Here is a 21,294-nt window from a genome sequence, read left to right on the forward strand (position 1 = left end):
TTAGAAAATGGTATAAAAATGACCGAGTCATTTGACAAAACAGTAGATTTAACTGTTACACAATTTTGCCATCCCCATCTTCCTACTGCTGGCACTTCCAGTCCTTGGCATACATACAGCAAGTGGTTGAACCTCCACTGACAACAATGTACGGTACACGCAACAAAAGCATAATGCCCTTTCCAGTGTACATATAAAACTGATTAAACTTGATAGATCAGTAATTATAGGTAGTTAATTTCAAACTTGAAGTCACACCACTAATATGATGTGTGAGTGTGTCCAGGGTATCCACTAGACTAATTAAGAATAGTGAAAAATCCTGTATTCTTTAATACTGTGACATTTATCACAGAAAACTGCACAATGTCAGTTTTTTCCTGATATCACGCTGACCTATTTGGATTGATATGTTCTGTGTTATGTGTTAGGCTGTGTGCAGGCTTGTCTCAGTTAAGCAAAGGCAGCTGGATATCACAGCACACATACACACCTGTGAAGACAGTGGGCTGGTAGCTCTTCTCATCATGTGCAGATGGAAACCTTTCTTCACCTGCAGTAGCGGCACACAACATCTTGCTTGGTGCTTGCTGCTGTCGAGTCGCTGAGGAATGGGCTTCTTGTCGAGGTAATTGTAGCATGTTTCTCCTTTCTTTCTGTAGTTTCTCTACCGTACGGCTCAGCTCTTGAATAGTTTGTGTTTTGGTAGCAAGGTCTTGGTTGAGGTGCTTTATCCGCACGCCAACAGCTTCCTTGGCTTGCTGCTGGTGCCGGCCCGGGCTGGGCTGGGCCTGCAGGAGAGTTTGGTTAGGCGACGATTTTTTTGTTGCCTACATCAAACCAAATAGGCAACTAAACTAACTGCTTAGGTTTAGGAGGAAATCCCTGTTTGGCTATAAACAGAGGCTGTCATGGAGTTACCCTCATGCTCAAGGGACTCTCTGAGCAAGCTGACACAGGATAATGCTCACAAGGAAGTTAGAAACTCTAAATGGCGAGCCCAAAAAAAAAAAAAACCTATCTTTTACCATCAAAGTTAAGGCAAAATAAAACAAAAATCAATGAGATGAAACCAAAATGATAGGCATTGGATGCTGAATGACACTATCAGAGAGAGTGGAAACATCAAGATTCACAAATCAGACGTCATCAATGAAAATCTTCCAGGTGGCAAGATCAGGGGTGTGTACTACATAGTAAGTTGAGCTCATCCAGGGTAACGCCAAGAACCACAGTCACACCTTCTTTCTTAAAAACTTAGCCAAGTTCCAGAACAAAGTCACTGTTCCATTTCCTTATCAAGATCTCCTGCTTGTATTTCTAGTTACATCCTTTGCTGCACCTTTCAGTGATTAAGCCCGAAGCAATTCCTATTTGATCTTGTCCACGTCTGTAACCTATATCCGCATTTCCCACTTCTCAAATGACTTCCCTTCTTTGTTTGAGAATGAGGTAATGAGGTTATTGGAAACACCCATCCTCTGTTACCATGATAAATTTAATAACTCCATGTTGTCTATTTGATTTAGCACATTTACTTTTGCTCTGAACAACATGCATGGCCACAGCACAACATCATCACCTCTGTGCACCTCACCCAGAACAAGGTGAGGGCTAACATAAAGACTAGTATAGAGGGACCAACAAAGGTTGACTCAACATCTTTGTTTCTCAAATTTGCTGGATCTGCTACCTAAACAGTAAGAAACCAAAGTCCTTGTTTTAAAAAAGGGAGTGGGAGATGACACTGATTGCTTACATTCATGTTACACCTTTGATCGGTTTAGAGACTATGATGAACCAGACTATGCAGCCAGAACATTAATTATTGAGCTGATCTAAACAGATTGGACCCTTTACAAATACCTTGTCACCTTCAGATGGCTTAAATCAGACCTTAAAGCTTAATCTATTAATGCTGTTGGCAAATATACCCACCGTTTGTTTGAGCTGCTGCTGGAGGGTTTCAATTTGGTCCTGGAGGGATTTCTCTTTCTGCTGCTGGGCTTCCTTCAAATGCTTCAGCTCCTCCTCCAGTCTATGAACATGTGACATCCCCACCTCTGTTGCTACTACCTGTTCCTTCTTCTCCAGATGCTTCTCCAGCTCTGAGATCTGCTGTTCGTAGCGGAGCTACCAGGTAAACACATATGCAGTTTCATATACATTTCTTTGGAAATTGGTCTTTGTTTTGAGTTCTAAATTCATATTTTCTCTCTGTTGTAAGAATAAATACAGCATCATTTAAATTAAACGCCATCAATGTGATGTCATTACTACTTCATGCTCACCCCCAATATATAGTGCAGATCCCGTTGTTTGAAGCGTGGGACCATGGACAGCGACACCACATAGTCTCCCTTACCATCTGACTTTGGTCTCAGTCAATACAGTGTCTATAATCTTCTCCGAGTGCTTGGATGACCAAATACTAGGGGTTTAACAAGACATCATTTTCTGTTTCTGTGCCTGTTTACATATAGCAGGCTGGAAGTGGGTGTGGCTCTGGCTTGAAGATAATTTTATCTCAAGAGGCCGCATGACTCTGAGGTATAGTGGCTGTCTAGGGTTGCTGGTTCAATCCTCATTTCCCCAGTGACCATGTCAAAGTATCCTTGAGCAAGATACTGAGCCTGTAATTGCTCCGTATGGCCCAAGGACAGAGTGGCGACCTGTCCATGGTGTTCCTTCTCACCCAATGTCAGCTGGGATAGGCTCCAGCAACCCCCTCTGGATGGATGGATGGATGATTGTTTAATGAACATCTGAACATGAACGTGAACATTTTTGTGCACACTGATCCAAATTTCCTCCCATAGCTTGACCTGGATCATGAACTCACCATAATGTTACATGGGGCACATCACTTATCCATCCATCCAAAAGAGTTTGAGGGATTGTTTTTATTTGTCTGTGTAATGCACTTTGAGTTACATGTATGTATGTATGTATGACAAGTGCTTTATACATAAAGTTTGACTGATTGAATGATTGATACATAAAGTCCAAATAAATTGCTTTGGAATACATTTAAATTCAATGCACTTGTGTATATTTATATTTGCTCTCATTAAAAACAGTATTACCATACCACAGCCATTGTTTATTTTTCAACAGCGGAAATGGTCATTTCCTAAATTTCATGGTTGTGAAATTTAAGTCAGTTCTAAATATTATTTCAATATTACAAAAGAGCAGAAAAGACTGCTCGGCTCATCAAGGTAGAAGGGCGGGTTATAATTTCTAATCCTGGTCCCAGAAACACGATGTAGCTGCATCAACACTTGTAAATTGTGTCAAGGATTGTTAATAGTACAGAAGCCCTATTTTAACCATCTCAACACTAGATGAACACAGATATCAATGTTGTGGCACTATCATTCAGGCTAACGATTGATTTTTCAAGTTCATTTCCATTAAACCAACAATTTTTGCTGGGCAATTAATTGAATTTCAATCATGACTTCATATTTCCACAATCACAAAAACAAGATAGCTGTAATAAAATAAAAATGAGTTTTGGATTTTGTCAGATGTTTTAAGTGTGGAGTGCCATATCAGCCATCGGTGCACTCCACTCTCCTCTTTGATGATGTGACTCTAAACTTCAGAACTGACTAAAATAGTGTGTGACATGTTTTGAGCAATGCAGAGTACTGACACGAGCAGCTGGAATGCCATAGAGCCATGCCCGGTGGAAATTAGAATTTAGTTTAATATGCTTCTGTTCAATCACAAAGTATATGGTTCTCTCCCCACTGTCAACACACTAAAACGTGTTTCTTGTTACTGCTTGTAAACCGATCTCACCTACAACAAATAATCAAATTGTGCTTCAGTGACTGTGAACAGGCTGTTCATTTGAATTTGAATTTTCATGGCATTATTAGATAAAATATGGCATGCTATTACATCGATTTTTCAGTGCAACTGTGAAATACACATCTTGTTGGTATATACTTGTAAATGTGTGCATTAAATTGTTTTCTTTGACATTACATCAATGTCAAGCCTGTGTTAATGATCAAAATTTTTTTTCTTAATTTGGTAGTTTTTTTTTTATTATACGGCCATTATAGATGTTGCTGTACCTTAATCCTGTGAAACTCTTGCTCCATGGACTGCAGACTATGTTTGGCCTGCTCATCCTGGTTCTCCAGCTCAGCCTCCAGACGCTGGATCCTGCGCTCCAGCAGGGTGTTAATGCCGCTGGGAACTGACATTCTCTTAGCAGTCATATCCCCTTGATCTCCAGCTGCAGCGTATTTGAGAGCTGACCACGAGTTTGGGTTCCTACGTCTGAGTAGCTGCTCAAGGTTCCTCACCTAGGAAAGTCAAGAAGACTCTTATCCAATCAACAGATTTAAGTGTGTTAGAGCTCAGATTTTCATCGACAATCATGCTAGACAGTGTTGTACAATTTACGACAGGTATTGCGACTGCCATTAAAAATGGTGGTATTGGTATCAGTACTTGAAAAGGACTACTGGAAGCTCTTTTCCCCCTTTCTTTTCCATTTAGTTTATTGGTAGTTTTTGAATGTTTATTGTTCTCAAGTGAGGGGGTGGAGAATCGGAGCAGTGGTAGCAGTTTTATGTTCACTCTACCATACGGTTAGGGTTCGACAAAAATAGGGAGCTGAGCCAGAAGGTAAAGCTCTTGATGTACCAGTCAATCTCCAACTGTCACCAGTGCTCATGAAATAAGGGTCATGACCAAAATGATTAGATTGCAAATATAAGTACATGTGCCACATTGTGGCTGGCTGGATAAAGAAGTTCAGTCATCCACAAGGGATTTGGAGTAGAGCTGCTGCTCCTTTGTGGAGCCTGTGGATGGGCTTCAGGCATCTAGTAAGAATGCCACTTAAGCACCTTCTTATGAAGGTGTCCTTTGGCTACAGGGTAGACTGAGGACCAGGAGGAAGGACCATATCCTTCTAGGAATGCCAAAGATTCCCCCAGTCAGAACTGGTTTATGTAAAAAGGGAAAGGGAAGTTTGGTATTCCCTGCTTGAGCAGCTACGTCCAACCAACTGTAGGTAAGCAGTTGATGATGGACATATTACTGCAGCTTCTTTCAACGAGGACACTAGAAAAGGAGCCTAAACTTATATCAAGTATCTTTGTCAACTTATCCACTCAGTGCTTTTAGAGCTACCCCTGGCTGGAGTGCCATCCATCTACCATCAAACGATCACCCTGTTTCAGGGTAACAGGAGACTGGAGCCCAGCCAAGCTGTCATCGGGGAGAGGTGGGGTCACCAGACCATCACAGGGCCACATACAGATACAGACAACTCATACTCAAACCTACAGCCAATTCAGTTTTCAATTTACCTAAAATGCATTTTCTTGGTATGTAGGAAGATGGCGTACCCAGAGAAATTCAACAAATGTATAGAAGAAGGTCAGAAAGATCTTGCTGCTGACAGAAAAGAAGTTCAATTTCCTCATCAGGTTCTCTCTCTCTATATATATATTTATCTATCCATCCATCCATCCATCTACATACTGTATACACACGCACACACACACATCTTCAGCACAAGTCAGGTCTGCGTCAGTTAACGTCCACAACCCCTTGGCATTCTTGCGCACCTCAGTGGAGAGCAATGCTGCGCAAATTCTGGCTGTTGCTCTAGGAAGCACTCCAGCATTCCACAGGCACTGTTCCATCTTGTAGCTACATGTGTCATGAGCTTGTGCTAGGGGAGATTAAGCCGCTTCTGCTTTTAATTCAGGACACAGCTTGCAATTGTGTCCCCGTCCCCCGTCCCCCCCCCAAAAAAAGCCATGATGGTGCAAATCCTTCTCAGGAGGCGGGAAATAGAGGGTGCCTTGAGCGCACGTTGAGCAGCTGAATTCAAACTGTGGACGAAGCATTTTTCGTGCACTAACTTTGCCAGATAATCATATTGGAGGTATTATCTGTCACCAAGATAGGATCCTTGTCACCATCAATCCCACATTCATCCATCACACACCATAGCAAATCTGACATAAAACATAGCTCTGGACTGCAGGATATGGGATACAATTTCCCAGTCTGGAGAAATACGGTGGCATGTGAGAGTTACATAAGACTTTGTCATTCTGGACGGCCAGGCATCACAGGTGATGGCAAGTCTGTTTGCAGAGGAGATGGCTTCGATGACTTTTGTCTTCACATCTATATACTGTACATCTTGGGAACTGCAGTTTCTGGGATGAACCAATGAGAGCGAATAGTGCAGCATGGCTCACACTCATTAAGCAGTTGTCTGAAGCCTTCGTTGTCAACAACACGGTATGGGCCCAACTCCTGACATATAAAGCACAAAAGTGCATTTGTTATCCTTTGAGCCCATCTGGATGTTGAAGAAAAATTTTGTATTCACAGACTCATTCAGAGTTGGTTGAGATGAGTCGGACCACACACATTCTCCAGTGGTACCTGTTGCTAGTGGCTGGTAAGCATGGTGTCCCGTCATGTGAAGGCAGAGGTTTGTTGGATTGCTGCAGTATATTACTTTGTTCCTGTATAGCTTGAATATTGCATGACTCATGTCCAAGTCCTGATTTCTTGGTGTCTCTGAAAATCCAAAATGCTCCCAAACTTTTGCCTTTAGTGGCACCAGCGGTAGATGGAGCTGTCAGCAGTTTTCATCCATCTTTGTTTTGTGCTATATGTATCACTGCTGCTACCTACTGGCTGTATTCCTCACTGCATCATAGATGATGTTTCTTTTTCAAAACTGCCATCACAGTATTTTATGCAGCATTGATACAGAAACTGCATCGATACAGCGTATTCCCAAGGAGTACGCCATGATATACTGCCGTATCGATAAAGACTCTCCAGCTGCAAAACACTGCTGCCAGCATGTTGACTACAACTGGTAGAAGAGACCATATCTCTCCTGTACTGGCTTCTCAGCACTGTCTCCCTGTCAAATTCAGAATAAAATTCAAAATTCTTCTTCTAACATACAAAGCCCTAAACAATCAGGCACCTTTAAAGAGGAAGTTCCCTTTTTGGATATTTGGCCTTATTTCCAGCTCACCTAGGGTGCAACCAGTCACTGGAGACAGTTTTCAACCCATTTGGTCTGGTCGTTCTGCTGATGCTATTTGCAATGCTAATGTTAGCGCGAGTGGATAGGATCCCATTAGCCTGCCATTTAAATACCATCTTCTACATTCAACAGCACATTCCAGGCTACTGAAATAAAACTCCAGAATATAAATTTAAATGTGTATGTTGATAGAATAATTATGGATAGAAAATGTTTCGTACATCGCGTTTCTTTTTGAGGGACTAGCCTTGGATTACAAGTGTAATTTTACCTTTCCTCTAGTAGGTAGTAGTGGGCTCATGTTACAGCTGTGGTGAATACGCAATTGACTTCACTTCCTAAATGTATTTAGCCATTGATGTGTAGGCCTAGCACGGTTTGTTGACATCTTTGAGTTGTATGACAAGTGCTGGTGTCGGAACAGAAGCAGTTTTTAAGACATGCCTACGACTATCTACATCACGGTCCACCATCCATATTCTTCCACTTATACATCATTAAGGGTCGCAGGGGGGCTGGAGCCTATCCCAATGGCTTTCGGGCAAGAGGCAGGGTTCACCTCGACGGGTTGCCAGTCCATCGCAGGGCCAACACATATAGACAAGACAACCATTCACTCTCAAAGCCACGCCGATGGTCACTTTAGAGTACTCAATTAGCCTTTTCCCCTCTTGCATGTCTTTGGACTGCTGGGGGATCTCCCATGGTGCACTGGGATTCTCTGTCCTCCTGTATGTGTTAAACATATATCATACTCATATGTGATACTAACTCATCTTCTTCTCTGGAGCTTTTGGGCTTCCCCACTTCCCAGATCCCAGGTGCTGCTGGAGGAGGCTACAGAACTGCAGAGGCTCAAGCTGCCAACCTTAGCATCACCTGCTCACGTCCCCGTCTGTCCATCATTCTCTGCCCCCTTCCATCCCACTTTATCTCTGCCCCTCTCTTTCCTTCTGTATGTCTTCCTCAATTATCTGTCTTTGTCTCTGCGCTCCTCTCCTACTCTCTCTCTCTCCACACACACACACACACACACACACACACACACACACACACACACACACACACACACACACACACACACACACACACACACACACACACACACACACACACACACACACACACACACACACTTTCTTTTAATTTCTTTACTTTGATGCTTTTTTATCGAGTGGAAAAGTGCGCTCATAAGAGATGCACCTATTGCATTTTTCTTGGCCTTTTTTCACTTTCCAATTTTTTTTTGTTAGTGTGACTTGCTGATACCAATTTTTCCAATTCCAAATTTCTTTCTAAAAACTCTACTGGATTAAAAAAAAAAAAAGTATCTAATTTTCTTCACTTTATTTTCACAATTACAGAAATATTGCTCTTACAGTTTCCCCTAAATTGCACTAGATGACTGGATCTTCTCTTTTTCTGATGGAGTTTGAAGTGTCTCATTAGGTTTATTCTTTGTTTACGACATTCCATGCTTTGTAGAATGCGAGCTTTATATCCTCATTACACCAAGGGAAGAACTTCTAAACTTGACCCCGAATCTCCACCAGTCTTAGCTGCACCACATTCTGCCTGAAAAGCAATCCAGTAGGGCTGTAAGCTCCCAGTCGACTGGTCGATTTATTAGTCAAAACGTTCTGGCTCGACCAAAATTCTGACTGGTCGATTTTTTGCCGCGTTAATTTCATCAGGAGGAAAGAACCAAGTGCTAATGAGGGTGTTTTCAAAGCACATCTGTTTCACAGATAACAATATCTTTGAACACCCCCCTTGTTTTTGCTATTTTGGACTAGCCCGACCCACTAAAGACAGACAGACTGAAGAGTACCAGAAGGCCAACGTCTGGTGGTTTGATGAATGTATATCTAATTTTGACGGTTTCATTTAAAGTCAGTCCTCGTCCACCATGTCAAAGACATCTGCAGTGTGGCAGTATTTCATGAAAATAGATAATGGAAAAAAGTTGAATGCAAAGTTTGTAAACAACAGTTTGCATATCACAGCTCCACTACAAACACGACAGCGTATCACCTTGAAACAGTAAGCTAACTTGTCCACCTTAGGCTGCCCCATTAGTTTTGAGTATATGAACATATCAGAATTGACATTTCAACCTGCTTTACTTTTCAGTTATGCACTTTATTTCATTATCTGGTTTGTTAAATAAAAAAATTCTTACAGTGGACTTGCCTTTTCTGTTTAAGAGTAAAGTTTTAAGTTAAAAGCCTATTTGTGTCTCAGCCGCGATGCTGAGCTCCTCTGTTCAGTCTCGCTCTGTGCGCAGGACAAATGATAGTGTCGGTCAATTATTATTACGTGACAAAAACAATTGTCTAAATATTCCTCAACAGGTTTTGTACTGATAGTTGACACAGTATATTTTTCATATATAAAATTAGTCGATTTTAAGTCGAAATTTGAGGGCTTCAGTCGACCAAGAATTTCTTTGTTTGATTACAGCCCTACAATCCAGTCTGTCCTCCACATGGAAGTAATCTCAAGCTGCCTGCCCACTTTATTAACTTGCTCAGATTCTCCTGATTTGGTCCTTGCCTCTTGATTCATATGTTTCTATCTCATGCATGTAAGAGTTTGTGTTTATATTGGTCTTTTTCATATCTGTTTCTTTGCAATCAGGATCTTGCACAGGGTGCTTTATTTTGAAAATCTACCCAATATACTATGCCATTCGCATAGAGATTTCCTGCCTGTCTCATGCAAATTGACGTGCCATCCGTCAAAAATGGACTTGGCACTACTCCCCGCAAAGCTCTAAGTGACAAGATAGAAATCGGAAATGCATGACCCTGACGATTCTGGTCCCTGGCCGGGAGAATCGATGCATCCCTCGCAGTCATGCCAAACTACGGTTGACAATTAATGAAATAGAATTTAATTGTCGACCGTAGTTTGACATGACTGCAAGGGATGCCAAACTATGGTTGACATTAAATTCTACTTCATTAATGAATGTGGATATGTTTGCCAACACCGAAAGAAACTAAATTCAGACAGCTGAGTGAGTTCCTCGAGAAAATTTTCAGCTTATCGTTGGCTCCAATGCTCAAGCTAATTTAGCCCCACATTCACCATGGAAAACAAGTTTCAGTTGAAGTTGGAATTTCTTCTTTCTCCACTTGTTGTGCTGCCTCTGGACAAGTACGATCATAGCAGGGTGTCGTGTAGGAGTAATAGTAAAGAAATGCAGCCCCTGACCTTGTCTTTGAGTTTCTGAGTCTCAACTGTAGCAGCCCTCAGTCTGTCAATGTCTCTGTCGTGCAACTTCTTGTTCTCAGCAAACCATTGGAGCTTCTCCTTCAGTGCCCTCACTTCCTTTCTCTGTTCATCCTCCACATGTGTGTGGAAGGTCCCATCACCTGAAGCACAGAAATTTTCTGCATTAGCATATACAGAACAGAGTACTTTAATCACTTATCAATGCATAATATTTTAACAAGTTTGTCAGTCGCCAGTCTTACTGGAGGTGATGGCCTGTGCTTTAGCCAGGTCTCTGTCTTGCTTCACCAACTCCATTTCAGTCTCCAGAGATTGATTTACTTGCTTCAGTCTGTGAATATCCTCAAACAACTTGGTCTCATTCCTCTGCTCACAAGAAAAAGTTCGATGATGCATCGAGCAGCTGAAACAAAACTTTTTATAAACAGCATGTCTTTTACTGCATTACTTGCCTGAAATATATTTATACGAGCTAGTAATTCAGCAATCTGCTGAGGGTGATCCAATGAGCACACAGGCCTTGAGGATTTACTGAGCTGCTCCCTGTTAAAGATGAAAAACGACTATCATGTTAAATGTGTACTGAAAAACAGACCAGTGATAGTGAAAAGGCAGTAAAGTTGTTAAGTTTCTTGAACAAACCAAATTGTAAAGCAACTTCCAGCAATGGTTGTCAGACAAACATTTTAGGGACAGGGTAACAAGTGGTGTGACATCATAAAGTGTGACATCATAAAACATCACAGCATTCACAATTTGACATCAATACTAAAGATAAATACTAAAAAAAAAAAAAAAATACTAAAGAGGCGGCCATGGACTCCGCTGTGTTTTCTTATCTGTGGTCTTGGGGTTCTTGATTACTTCGATCATAAAATACCTATGGATATAAAGCATCTAAGCTATCCACAATTATGACCATCAGACATTTTGACTGAAAATAACATCGGAATGATCTGCACTGGACTCACTGTGGGAAGCAACAGGAATGCATACAGCAGGTTTGACATCAAGCAGATGAATGGTAGTTGAGATTTTCAAGTCACAGATGGACAAACAGAAGCGATATACTGGCTCTGGGTAAACAGCTGTGGTACACAAACCTCAAAAGAACCCACCTTGTGTTAGCCAACTCATTCAGCAGCCTCTGGTTTTCATTAAACATGGCCTCTTCATTCGCTTTGCTCTGGGCTTGCTGATCCTTCATCTGGAAATACAGTTTCTCATTCTCCTGTAAAATAACTTTGTTTTAATGACTTTTAATTGTAAAATCATCAAGAACAGAGGTTCTACTTCATTAGATCACCTTGCATTTCACTGGCTTTGTATCTTTTTTAATAAAATTCGGAATCCTCAACTGACTGGTGTGCTTGCTTTATACTTCCTGTTTTCTGCCTTTTTTGAGAGATTCACCTAGGTCTTATCCCATCAGCTGCCTCGATCAACTCTGTTCACAGTATTTCTTGTCCTTCATTGTCCTCTTGTTCCCCCACCTTGTTTATTGTCTTGATTAGTTGAGTTTTTATTTTAGTTTGCAGTCATTCTTTGCTGGACCGTCTTGTTGTTTATGAAGTGAAGTGGCTCATTGAGTGCGTCTTTGTTTAGCTTGTGCTCTGACTCTGCTACACACACACACACACACACACACACACACACAGATAAGAGGAAGAGTAGCTAATGAAAGTGCATTTTCACAATTACGAATACTTTTTTTTTTTCCAAAATACCATCCATCCATTTTCCTCCACTTATCCTGTTAAGGGTTGCGGGGGGGGGGGGGGGGGCAGGAGCCTATCCCAGCCCCTTTTGGGAGTGAGGTGGGGTTCACCCTGGACAGGTCACCAGTCCATCACAGGGCCAACACATATAAACAGACAACCATTCACACTCACAGTCACACCTACGGTCAATTTAGAGTATCAATCAGCCTTGTCCCCTCTTGATGTCTTTGGACTGTGGGAGGAAGCTGGAGTACTAGAGAGAACCCACACAGGAACAGGGAGAACATGCAAAGTCCTCACAGAAAGATCCTGTGCTCGAGCCGGGACTCAAACCCGGAACCTTCTTGCTGTGGTAACCACTGCACCACTGTGCCCTGCCATGCTAAAGAACATTTGTAGGTCTTTCAGGTGTATAAGAATGAAGAAGTTTTGCACAACCACAGTCCAATAGCCAGGACTAGCCAATGGGAGTTTTCCTGGTGGCCCACTGGACATTTGGGTAAGTGAGCAAAAAACAAACGAAAAAAACCCCTTAAGTTTCAAAACAGAAGAACATGCTTGACTGACCTATAACATTGACTGGGCATCCATCCATCCATCCATCCATCCATTATCTACCGCCTATCCTGTTAAGGGTCATGGGGGGGGCTGGAGCCTATCCCAGCAGCATTCGGGCGAGAGGCAGGGTTCACCCTGGACGGATCGCCACACCATTGCAGGGCCAACACATATAGACAGACAACCATTCACACTCACAGCCACACCTACGGTCAATTTAGAGCAGGGGTGTCCAAACTGGTCCAGTAAGGGCTGGTGTGACTGCAGGTTTTCATTCCAACCAAGCGAAAGACCAGCCCTTGACTGGGTATGGTCTTCCTAATAGTTCTGCAACTATTGTGGCCGATAATCTATTTATGGGGTTCGGATGAGGTGATTTACTCAACTTGAAAGAGAAACATAGGTGTTTGTACTGTGATGGCTGTATGAGACAAAGCAAAGTTTACAAGGCTAAAGAAATAAAGGATTTAAGACCAAGACGCCTTGTCAATTGCTTGGTCCTGAGAGTGGGCTGACAAAGGATGAACTTCAAGACAATTTTACCCCCACAAATTCAAAGTAGCTGATTCCAAAGAAACCTGAGACAAATATAATTTAAATGCCAAATTATAGACAGAAGAAATCGAAGTATAGAATTTTCAAGAACACAAACCTGCTGGTAACCTTTAATGAGCAGCTCCTGCTCTTTTATTTCTTTATCATTCTGTTGGAGTTTTTCTTTGGTAGCAGGGTCTGCGGTCTCGCCCAGCCTCCTCTGACTGGCTTCTTCTACACTCCGCAGCTGTTACAGGGGAAAACACAAACTTTTTTTTTTTCATCATTACTATTAGGGATGCTCCATTAAATATTAATTCATTCAGTTTTGTGAAGCGTAATGGATATGGAAATCCTCTGTGTGAGTGTGTGTACCTTGCTCTGCAGTATGTAGTTCTCCTTTTTCAGCTCCTCTGCCGCTTTCTTGATTGTCCCAAGTTCCCTCTCCTTCTGGGCCAGTTGGACTTTCATCTCTTCAAACAGACAGATGGCCTCATGCTTCTTGAGCAGGAACATTCAATGGATTATAAACAAGTGAAACCAACATTTTTCAAAACCCCACAAAACCACAGACACGTTTACACACAGTGTACTTCAACTATTTGTATGATATTGGCCTTTGAAAATTAACCAGTAGTCTACCACCAGTTACAAATTAATAATACTTTAAGTGCTTTCCTACGTTTGTTTGTTGTGTCAGTGTGGTTTCTTGAGGCTCTTGGACATCCTGGGACTCAGTCGCATCCTGGCAACTACTTGTGTGCTTCTGCTGTTGAAGGGCAGTCACTGAGGATTGGACAGATACCACCAGTTCACTGCTAACTTTCACATCTGTGTCTACAAATCAATCAATCAATCAATCATGTAAGGTAGTCACTGGGACCCAAGCACTTGACAATGCGCGAGCCATCTTATCTTTATATCACATATGCATTCCACACCATGACAACCTCAGCAATGGGAAAACATTGAGCAAAATAAAGATTCACAGACAAACTAAAGAAAATATTTACGTTGTAGATTTTACACATAGAATGACAATATCCTATTGTAAGAGATACGAGGAGCCCTGAATGGTTTAAAGAGTATGAAAATGGCATAAAGCTCAGAGGGAGTCAGCTCGAACTTGATCCTACGAGAAATTTTAAACCGTGGTTTATTTTCACACTAGGGTTGGCAAAGTGACTTATTTTCCATTGATTCATTATAGAAATAATGACATACAAAAAAATGAATATCAATTGATGGTGCCCTTGCCCCTGGACCCCATGTGTGGATTAGCTTGTAAATGTAGAGCTGTGAATAACCTGTGAAGGGCAGAAATACCCCTTGGCTGCATCTAGTTCACTCTATATTTTATTCATAAATTTAAAAACATGTATTTGAATTGAAATGTTTTGAATGCTTGTCATGGCCAAAATGAACATATATTTAGAACATTTAGATTCATTAATGACAAAATATGATTCATTGGATTACATTTTTTGCTGCCTGATGGCCCTAGTTGACACCACATGCAAGGAACATTTGTCATCCAGGGGGGCTACATACAAAGTTAATGAAAACATGTGAACAGACTTAAATTTACTCTGGATGATGTGAATCATGAAGTAAATGAAACAATGAGGAGTTGAATGTATGTTGAACGGATGCGAAGGTGTTCTGAAGCTGTTCTCCACACTTTGTTTTGTCTTTCATTTAATTTGTAGAGGCTTCATTAAAATAAGCTTGTTAACGCATTTGGATTATGATTTAAATGATCAAACATCTTTGATGACTTAATACTGTTGTTACTAATAACCTTTGTGCTTCCAGTCATCTCTGTTTTTGTTCTTCGTAGATTTGAGGCTGGGTTTCGGGGAACAGGGAATGGAGGGCTGGGATTTGCCTGGAGGGACAGTTCTTTGTGGCCTTGTGTGCCTGGAGGCCATCCCTGGTCTAGCCTTCACTTTCCTGGCTCCTACACCTTCCCCCGAGGATTTCTTTATGGAAGATGAAGGACTGATTGCTGAGCCTTGCGAGACCTGGGAGGAAATTTAAACAAATTCATCATGGTTACAAATAAGATCAACCACACAATAAATTAACTCTTGACGATCATTCATGTCATCGTATTTAAGTTTTTTTTTACTGAGAGGCAGTGTCAAATTAAAGGTATTATTAATATTATTATTACTATTGACAAATTAGACTATGCACACACAGATAGACAGAGACACAAATGAACCGGAGGATAATGTCACGTTTGTCTCACTGCTTGTTTCTTAGCCCGTGAGGATGTGTAAGGAGAAGACTGTATGTCCTGATCCTGCATCAGTCTCTCCACTTCCTCTGTGATGCTCCACATCGGGTCTTGGCCGAGACATTGGCTTTCCAGGGCACTGTCTCCCATAAACCCTGCAGAGTCTGCATCCAGTTGTTTCAGATGTGGTTCTGGAGAAGTGGTTACTAGCAAACTTCCCTCCGAGGGCCAGGATGTCCTCTCTTTGTAAAGGTCTACAGCACTGTAATTAGACAAAGTTATAAAACCCACTCTACATTTTTGAAAGACATGCTAACACAATACCAGGAATTTTCAGGGACAAAATAAATAAGGCACACTCATGAGAGAGAGAGAGAGAGAGAGAGAGAGAGAGAGAGAGAGAGAGAGAGAGAGAGAGAGAGAGACAGAGAGAGAAGCTCCTTTTGTTAACTTTTTCAGTGATTGTGGCTTTCTCCTCATAGGTCCACCTTAACATATCAGATCTTCACTGCGCAAAGAGATGATTGACATTTTTACCAATGAATGTGAAAACAGTCTATCACTGTTGCACTCAAATATACATCATTCTACACAGTGAAGCCCCAACATTCACCTATAGGCATGAGAAGGTAAACTGGAGGACTGCTATTTAGCGGTTGGCCTACAAGCAGGATTTGTGACATTGTGAAGCAAACTGTGACCAAAACTTTAGCAGACACAAGTGAGATGTACAAACAATGACGCCTTAAGGTCACAAACAGAGAGAGCTGTAGGAGACATCTTGTGGCCAGTAGTTAGCTTTAAGTATACTTACTAATATGATTCACAAAGAGGACGAGCACAAATCACCCAGTCTTTCATCATTTTAGATAACTTCTGAGACATGTGTTGCCATCCTAACCTGACTGCCTGCAGGCTGAAGCCTCTGATATGGTCCTCTGGCCGGATGGGCCTCATCAGCTCCTCTGCAGTGGGGAGCTCTACAAACACACACACACAGCCTCATTCATTCACATACTATAAGTCAAGTGTCTTCAACATACACCAGTCCTGGAGCACAAACCTGGTAGATATTGTGTTGAACAATCCACCCGCATAAACTATCCCATGCCATTGTTCCCTGATACATTATCAATGGTACTGAAGAAACATTTAATTGTTCAGACAACTTTGCACAGTATTATTGTACACTCAGGAGTACATTGACATTTTCAGCACAAGAGTCTTTCCAGGCACCTCTTCCTTAAAGGTACCTGACACACAGAGACAAGTGTACAAGGAGTGACACCAACAACTTGTGTTCTATTGAAATAAGAAAGTAGCAATTTGAATTTATCGACATCTTGGAGGAGCTGTATGTGAGCAGTCTGCCTGGACACCACTCACTTGTACAGGGTGAATCTGTGATATCAGTATATAAAACATGCTCTCTGATGATCTGATACATGGAACATGCCAGCATGCATTCAGCCAAAGTGGAGAGCTTCATTTCATGACATGTACAGCTTTAAGAGAGCCTGTGAGAGGGAGGACAGACTGACTGATCACTCTCCATGCAGCTGATCTTGCTGCTGCTGTTAGCTGTCATTGCACTCTTTTGCCCCACCCACAGGTGTGGAAAGAATCTTATAAACACACAAATTATTACAAAAATGTTTGTCTTAATTTTGAGACAGTGAACCTGTGCTTGTGCACGTGTGCGTGTGTGCAGGGTGCACATGCTGCTTCATTAATTTTTCCCACCCAGCCACCAATCCTGTTATATTTTTTTGGAGAGACAAACTGAAGCAGTCTGCCTATGGAGACCGGTTGCCGATGGAGAGAGAGACTAAAGCATTTAGGGAATCTTGTTCACTGTTTCTGACCTGACTCATTGGTAGAAGCAGGCTGAAGTGACTGTGTAGCATGAGGAAGGTGGGAGGTTGCAGATACAGGTGTGCCAATGCTCGCCTTCCCTTCCCGGGATGAGCAAAAGGAATTATGGTCCTCGGTATCCTCCACCACATGGGCCTGTTTGTAGGCCTCATGAAGAGCCTCCATCTGTGAGCCTCCACTCTCCAGATAGGAATGGCCTGTTCAAAAACAAACAACTGTGTGTTTAAATTGTCTATACTATATCTATCTATCTCTCACTCTATCTCTCTCTTGATATACAAATCTGTCTCTCTCTCTCTCTATATATATAGATCTATCTATCTATCAATCAATCAATCAATCAATCTGTCTTTCTGTATGTATATACATATATGAATATACACACGCTGGTCTATATATACAAAAACACAGATAAAAACCTTTATTTAGCCATTTTCCCCCAAAAAATAATTATGAAGGTGCTTAACAGGGTAAGAAACAGAAAACAATCAACCAAGGAATCAAAGGACAACTGAACTAAAAAAATAATAAATAAATAATAATAATAATCACAGCCTGTATGCTTTTTTTGGGGGGAACACAACATTGGAAATGTGCAGTCTACAGACCTCCCATACACCCCGTGACCCACCACACAATCCTGAGCACCTGCCACGAATACACTGCAAATGGCCTCCAATGGTATACATCGGAAATATACAAAGTACTGGGCGTTTGGACCTATGTTGCCCTGTGGTATCACCACTGCATCCACCATAAACATGAGAAACATGAGCTGTCACCTTAATTTTTTGTGCTTGAGTAGAGGATAGGATTTGCTTAGTGTGAAGAAAGAAGGGCCGACTAAGACACAGACAGACAGCAAAAACAGAGGATGCAGTTTGTTTGGCAAGTCCATTTGTCTTACCTGGAGAATCTCTGGCCTTCCTCTGATCGTTGTCACTCTGGTCCACTTCCTGCTCGGCTTTCCTGGAGGGAACATTACAATATTCAGTCAGTAACCATATCACAAAAGTGAGCCGCAGTACACACCGTAGCAAGCCCGGCTACGCTAACATGCTAAATGACTCTTTAAGCTTCACTTTTGGCTCAACTGTCATTAGAGGGCTGACTTGAAAAATCCTAGTCAGAGATAAAAGCCGGTAACTTAGGTAATTATTTTATTGCAGGAAGATGTTCACCACACATAAAAATCCTTAGCCTTGGGATCACTTGTTTCTGATCTCCAAAAATGTCAGTGAAAAAAACCAAACAAAAACAAAAAACAGAATGAAACCTGCCCACCATCAATGCAGAAAAAACATATGGCGCAATTTTAGAGGAAGTAATTGTAAATGTGTCCATTTAATTTCAAGCAAAGTTTAAAAGAACAGTAGAATTTCGATCCAATAAACATGTCTGTTACAAACAGTCATTATCATGTATCATCCATGTTGCATGCTGTCCTTAGATTAAGTTGAGCTCCAGAAGCCCACCAGACAGCTGACTGCTAATAAACCTAGGTGCAGTGAATACTGGCAGTGGGGCAAAAGAAAGAGGTCTAAAAAGTAATCAATTACACTTAACTCCAATATGGTCTTTGTCTGAATTAATAAAACCAGGGTTCTGTATAAGACTCAATGTGAAAAAACTAATGAAAATTACAAAATGTTATTTTAGAGTCAGATACATAACACAGATACATAACACAGAACTACGGCCCTAATCCTGATCTATTTGAACTAGAATACACACAGAGGAGGAACTGCAGGCTTTGAAACTAAGATGGCAAGACCGGAGGCTGGCCGTCAAAGCCAGATTCTCAGTGAATGTTCTGTACAACCCTAGTTCAATTAATGCAAGACCATTTTGGAGAAAGATGTATTTTACTCAAGCTAAAATGGTCAAGCACCCCAAGCCAAACATTCAGTCAGTCTGCCAGCCAACATACAGAGGAGAGACATGTATTGTTCTTGTTTTCTGTTACTACAAACTATTAACAATTAGCGCACTTCCCCAAAAACTGGCATGGTCCTTTGAGTTTGAGAATATCCATGAAGACTGTTGCACCTGGAATCAGCTTTGTCTGAGCTTATTTATAAAAAGGTTTCCATCTCCAAATTTGTATATAATATTTTTGATAGTTTCAAAAAACAGCTAAAGTGAGCAAAAAAAAACTTTTGAGTTTGAGATTTTTGGAATTTTTATTTTTTTCATCTTTTCTAATGGTTGATGATGGTTAATTTTCCAACAACGATACTGACGACTATGTTGATAATGAAACTTCCCAAATACATGTCTTCATTAATTGCCTATTCATCAGTCTAAACAAGCAATTTCCCCAATGTTCACACTTGTACTTTTATAAGGAAGGAAAAGTCATAAAAGTATTATGTTGAGAGCATTAAGTCCAGTCACCTCTCCAAATTTGTCTTTAACTGACCAAACAGTGTGGTGTGAGTAAGTCCACTTCAGACCGACTGGTTTGCAAGCCTTCAGTGCATGGTATGTGCAAACTACTTCTAAATATATAAGGTGTGTGTATGTCACTTATTCTTATGACTTTGGATGGCTTTATTGTATGGTCTCACATTCTGTCTGGGATAAGCTGCCCAGAAACAGGATGGAAGGACGCCAGCCTGGTATGAGCAAGGAAATGTGGGTGTTTAGGAAAATGACTCCTTTCGGGAAATACAGAAAATTTCTGGTGTTTTTTTAATGTTGTATATGTTTAGTGATGGCAGTTGTTGTAAATGATCGTGTTTATAGGTCATTTCATTATCATGATAAGACTAATGATAAAAGGTCAAAAATCCCAGTGACACTGAGTTACACATAGATGTTGAAATGATTCCATCTAGTGTTCACTACGAAGAACAACCACACAGTGGCATGTACTGTACTGAAATGCCAGTCTTCCTAATGAATTTATAAAATCTCAAGACACTATTTGGAAAAACAAGATAAAAAAAAAAAACAAGAAAAAAAAACACTTTTTTTTTTAAATGCATCAGGATCTCAGTAGGTTATTAACATAGACCACAACCACTTACATACCTGAGGTTAGTTCCAATGCTAGAACTTGTAGAGTTCAGCTCTCTGTTCAGCAGGGAGTAATTGATAGTTGATGAGGCATCTGCCTCTAGTTGGGCAAAGAACCTAGATTTCTCTTCTTCCTCCTCCAGAGTGTTTAACCCCATACTGCTGGTCATCTTCAAAGCTGCTACACAGGTATATGAGGACGGACAACAAGGACATATTTAAAGGAATAAGTCTGCAGACCAGACACAGTTGTTAGCCATGGGGCTAATGCTATATCCATAAAACACATCCCAGGGTTTAATTGGTGGTGGAGCACAAACAGGAATCTTCCAAGTCGGGACCAGCACACATTTGTTTGGATTCTAACTGTTATCTGTCATGTCACTTTTATTTTTCCCATTGAAATAGATCATTTGTCAGCCTATTTTAAGTGCTTTTTAAATCTTAGATCTTTATCTTTGGCCTTCTGATTCAGTTTGTCTGGTGGTAAAGCGTCACTACAGCAACTTGCTGCATTGCATTAGTCTCTGTGATGCTAACATCAACATTCTCATGTGCAAGTGATGGTGTATGGCAGTGCACTACTCCATCTGGCACTACAATGTTACTAAGATGTGTGTGATGTGCCATTACTTTTCAATCTTCGGATGTGTGACCATGGACATCTTTGAAGAGTCTCCTGTGGTGCATAATGCACCTTGATTTTAAAACGCTGTTTTAAGTAATTCTGACAAAACAGTTCTCATTTTTGGCTTCCAAAATTGTAATTATTTTGTTTTGTTTTGTTTTTCTGTGTTTTTTTTTCAGGTTGGGTCATAGTGATTCAATGGATTGGTGATAGGCTCATAATTCTGAGATAAAAGTCAGAATGACAGACATGACAGTCAGGATGATGGATAGTTTTGATGCTTCATGACATCATTTCAAAACCCATGACCTCAGCCATCAAACAACAGCCATTGCACTTGTGTATGACAGAACATATGCATCACTGATGAGTAGACAGTTCAACAGACAGAGCATTGTATGTCTGTGGGACCCTGTTT

General features: G+C 41.1%; 1 protein-coding gene across 8 annotated transcripts in view; it reads right to left on the minus strand.

The window, feature by feature from the left end:
• Positions 1-21,294, minus strand: part of cep162 (centrosomal protein 162) — a 32,796-nt gene that overhangs the window by 4,422 nt on the left and 7,080 nt on the right. For 6 of the 8 annotated variants that reach the window (XM_086227177.1, XM_086227179.1, XM_086227178.1 and 3 more), the window contains exons 5-20: positions 20,264-20,429; positions 18,135-18,196; positions 17,218-17,424; positions 16,254-16,332; positions 15,365-15,614; positions 14,912-15,134; positions 13,793-13,896; positions 13,486-13,611; positions 13,229-13,357; positions 11,416-11,528; positions 10,750-10,840; positions 10,540-10,663; positions 10,277-10,437; positions 4,092-4,325; positions 1,939-2,133; positions 494-791 (exon numbers count right to left, since the gene is read on the minus strand). In XM_086227177.1, the coding sequence (XP_086083303.1) occupies positions 494-791; positions 1,939-2,133; positions 4,092-4,325; positions 10,277-10,437; positions 10,540-10,663; positions 10,750-10,840; positions 11,416-11,528; positions 13,229-13,357; positions 13,486-13,611; positions 13,793-13,896; positions 14,912-15,134; positions 15,365-15,614; positions 16,254-16,332; positions 17,218-17,424; positions 18,135-18,196; positions 20,264-20,429 (2,562 nt within the window). The remainder of the gene's footprint in view (positions 1-493; positions 792-1,938; positions 2,134-4,091; positions 4,326-10,276; positions 10,438-10,539; positions 10,664-10,749; positions 10,841-11,415; positions 11,529-13,228; positions 13,358-13,485; positions 13,612-13,792; positions 13,897-14,911; positions 15,135-15,364; positions 15,615-16,253; positions 16,333-17,217; positions 17,425-18,134; positions 18,197-20,263; positions 20,430-21,294) is intronic. The other 2 variants (XM_086227183.1, XM_086227184.1) reach the window with 2 other exon arrangements.

This window comes from Aulostomus chinensis, chromosome 15 (genome assembly GCF_037954235.1).
Source record: "Aulostomus chinensis isolate RoL2024-O1b breed Wild chromosome 15, RoL_Achi_v1.0, whole genome shotgun sequence".
Classification (NCBI taxonomy): domain Eukaryota; kingdom Metazoa; phylum Chordata; class Actinopteri; order Syngnathiformes; family Aulostomidae; genus Aulostomus; species Aulostomus chinensis.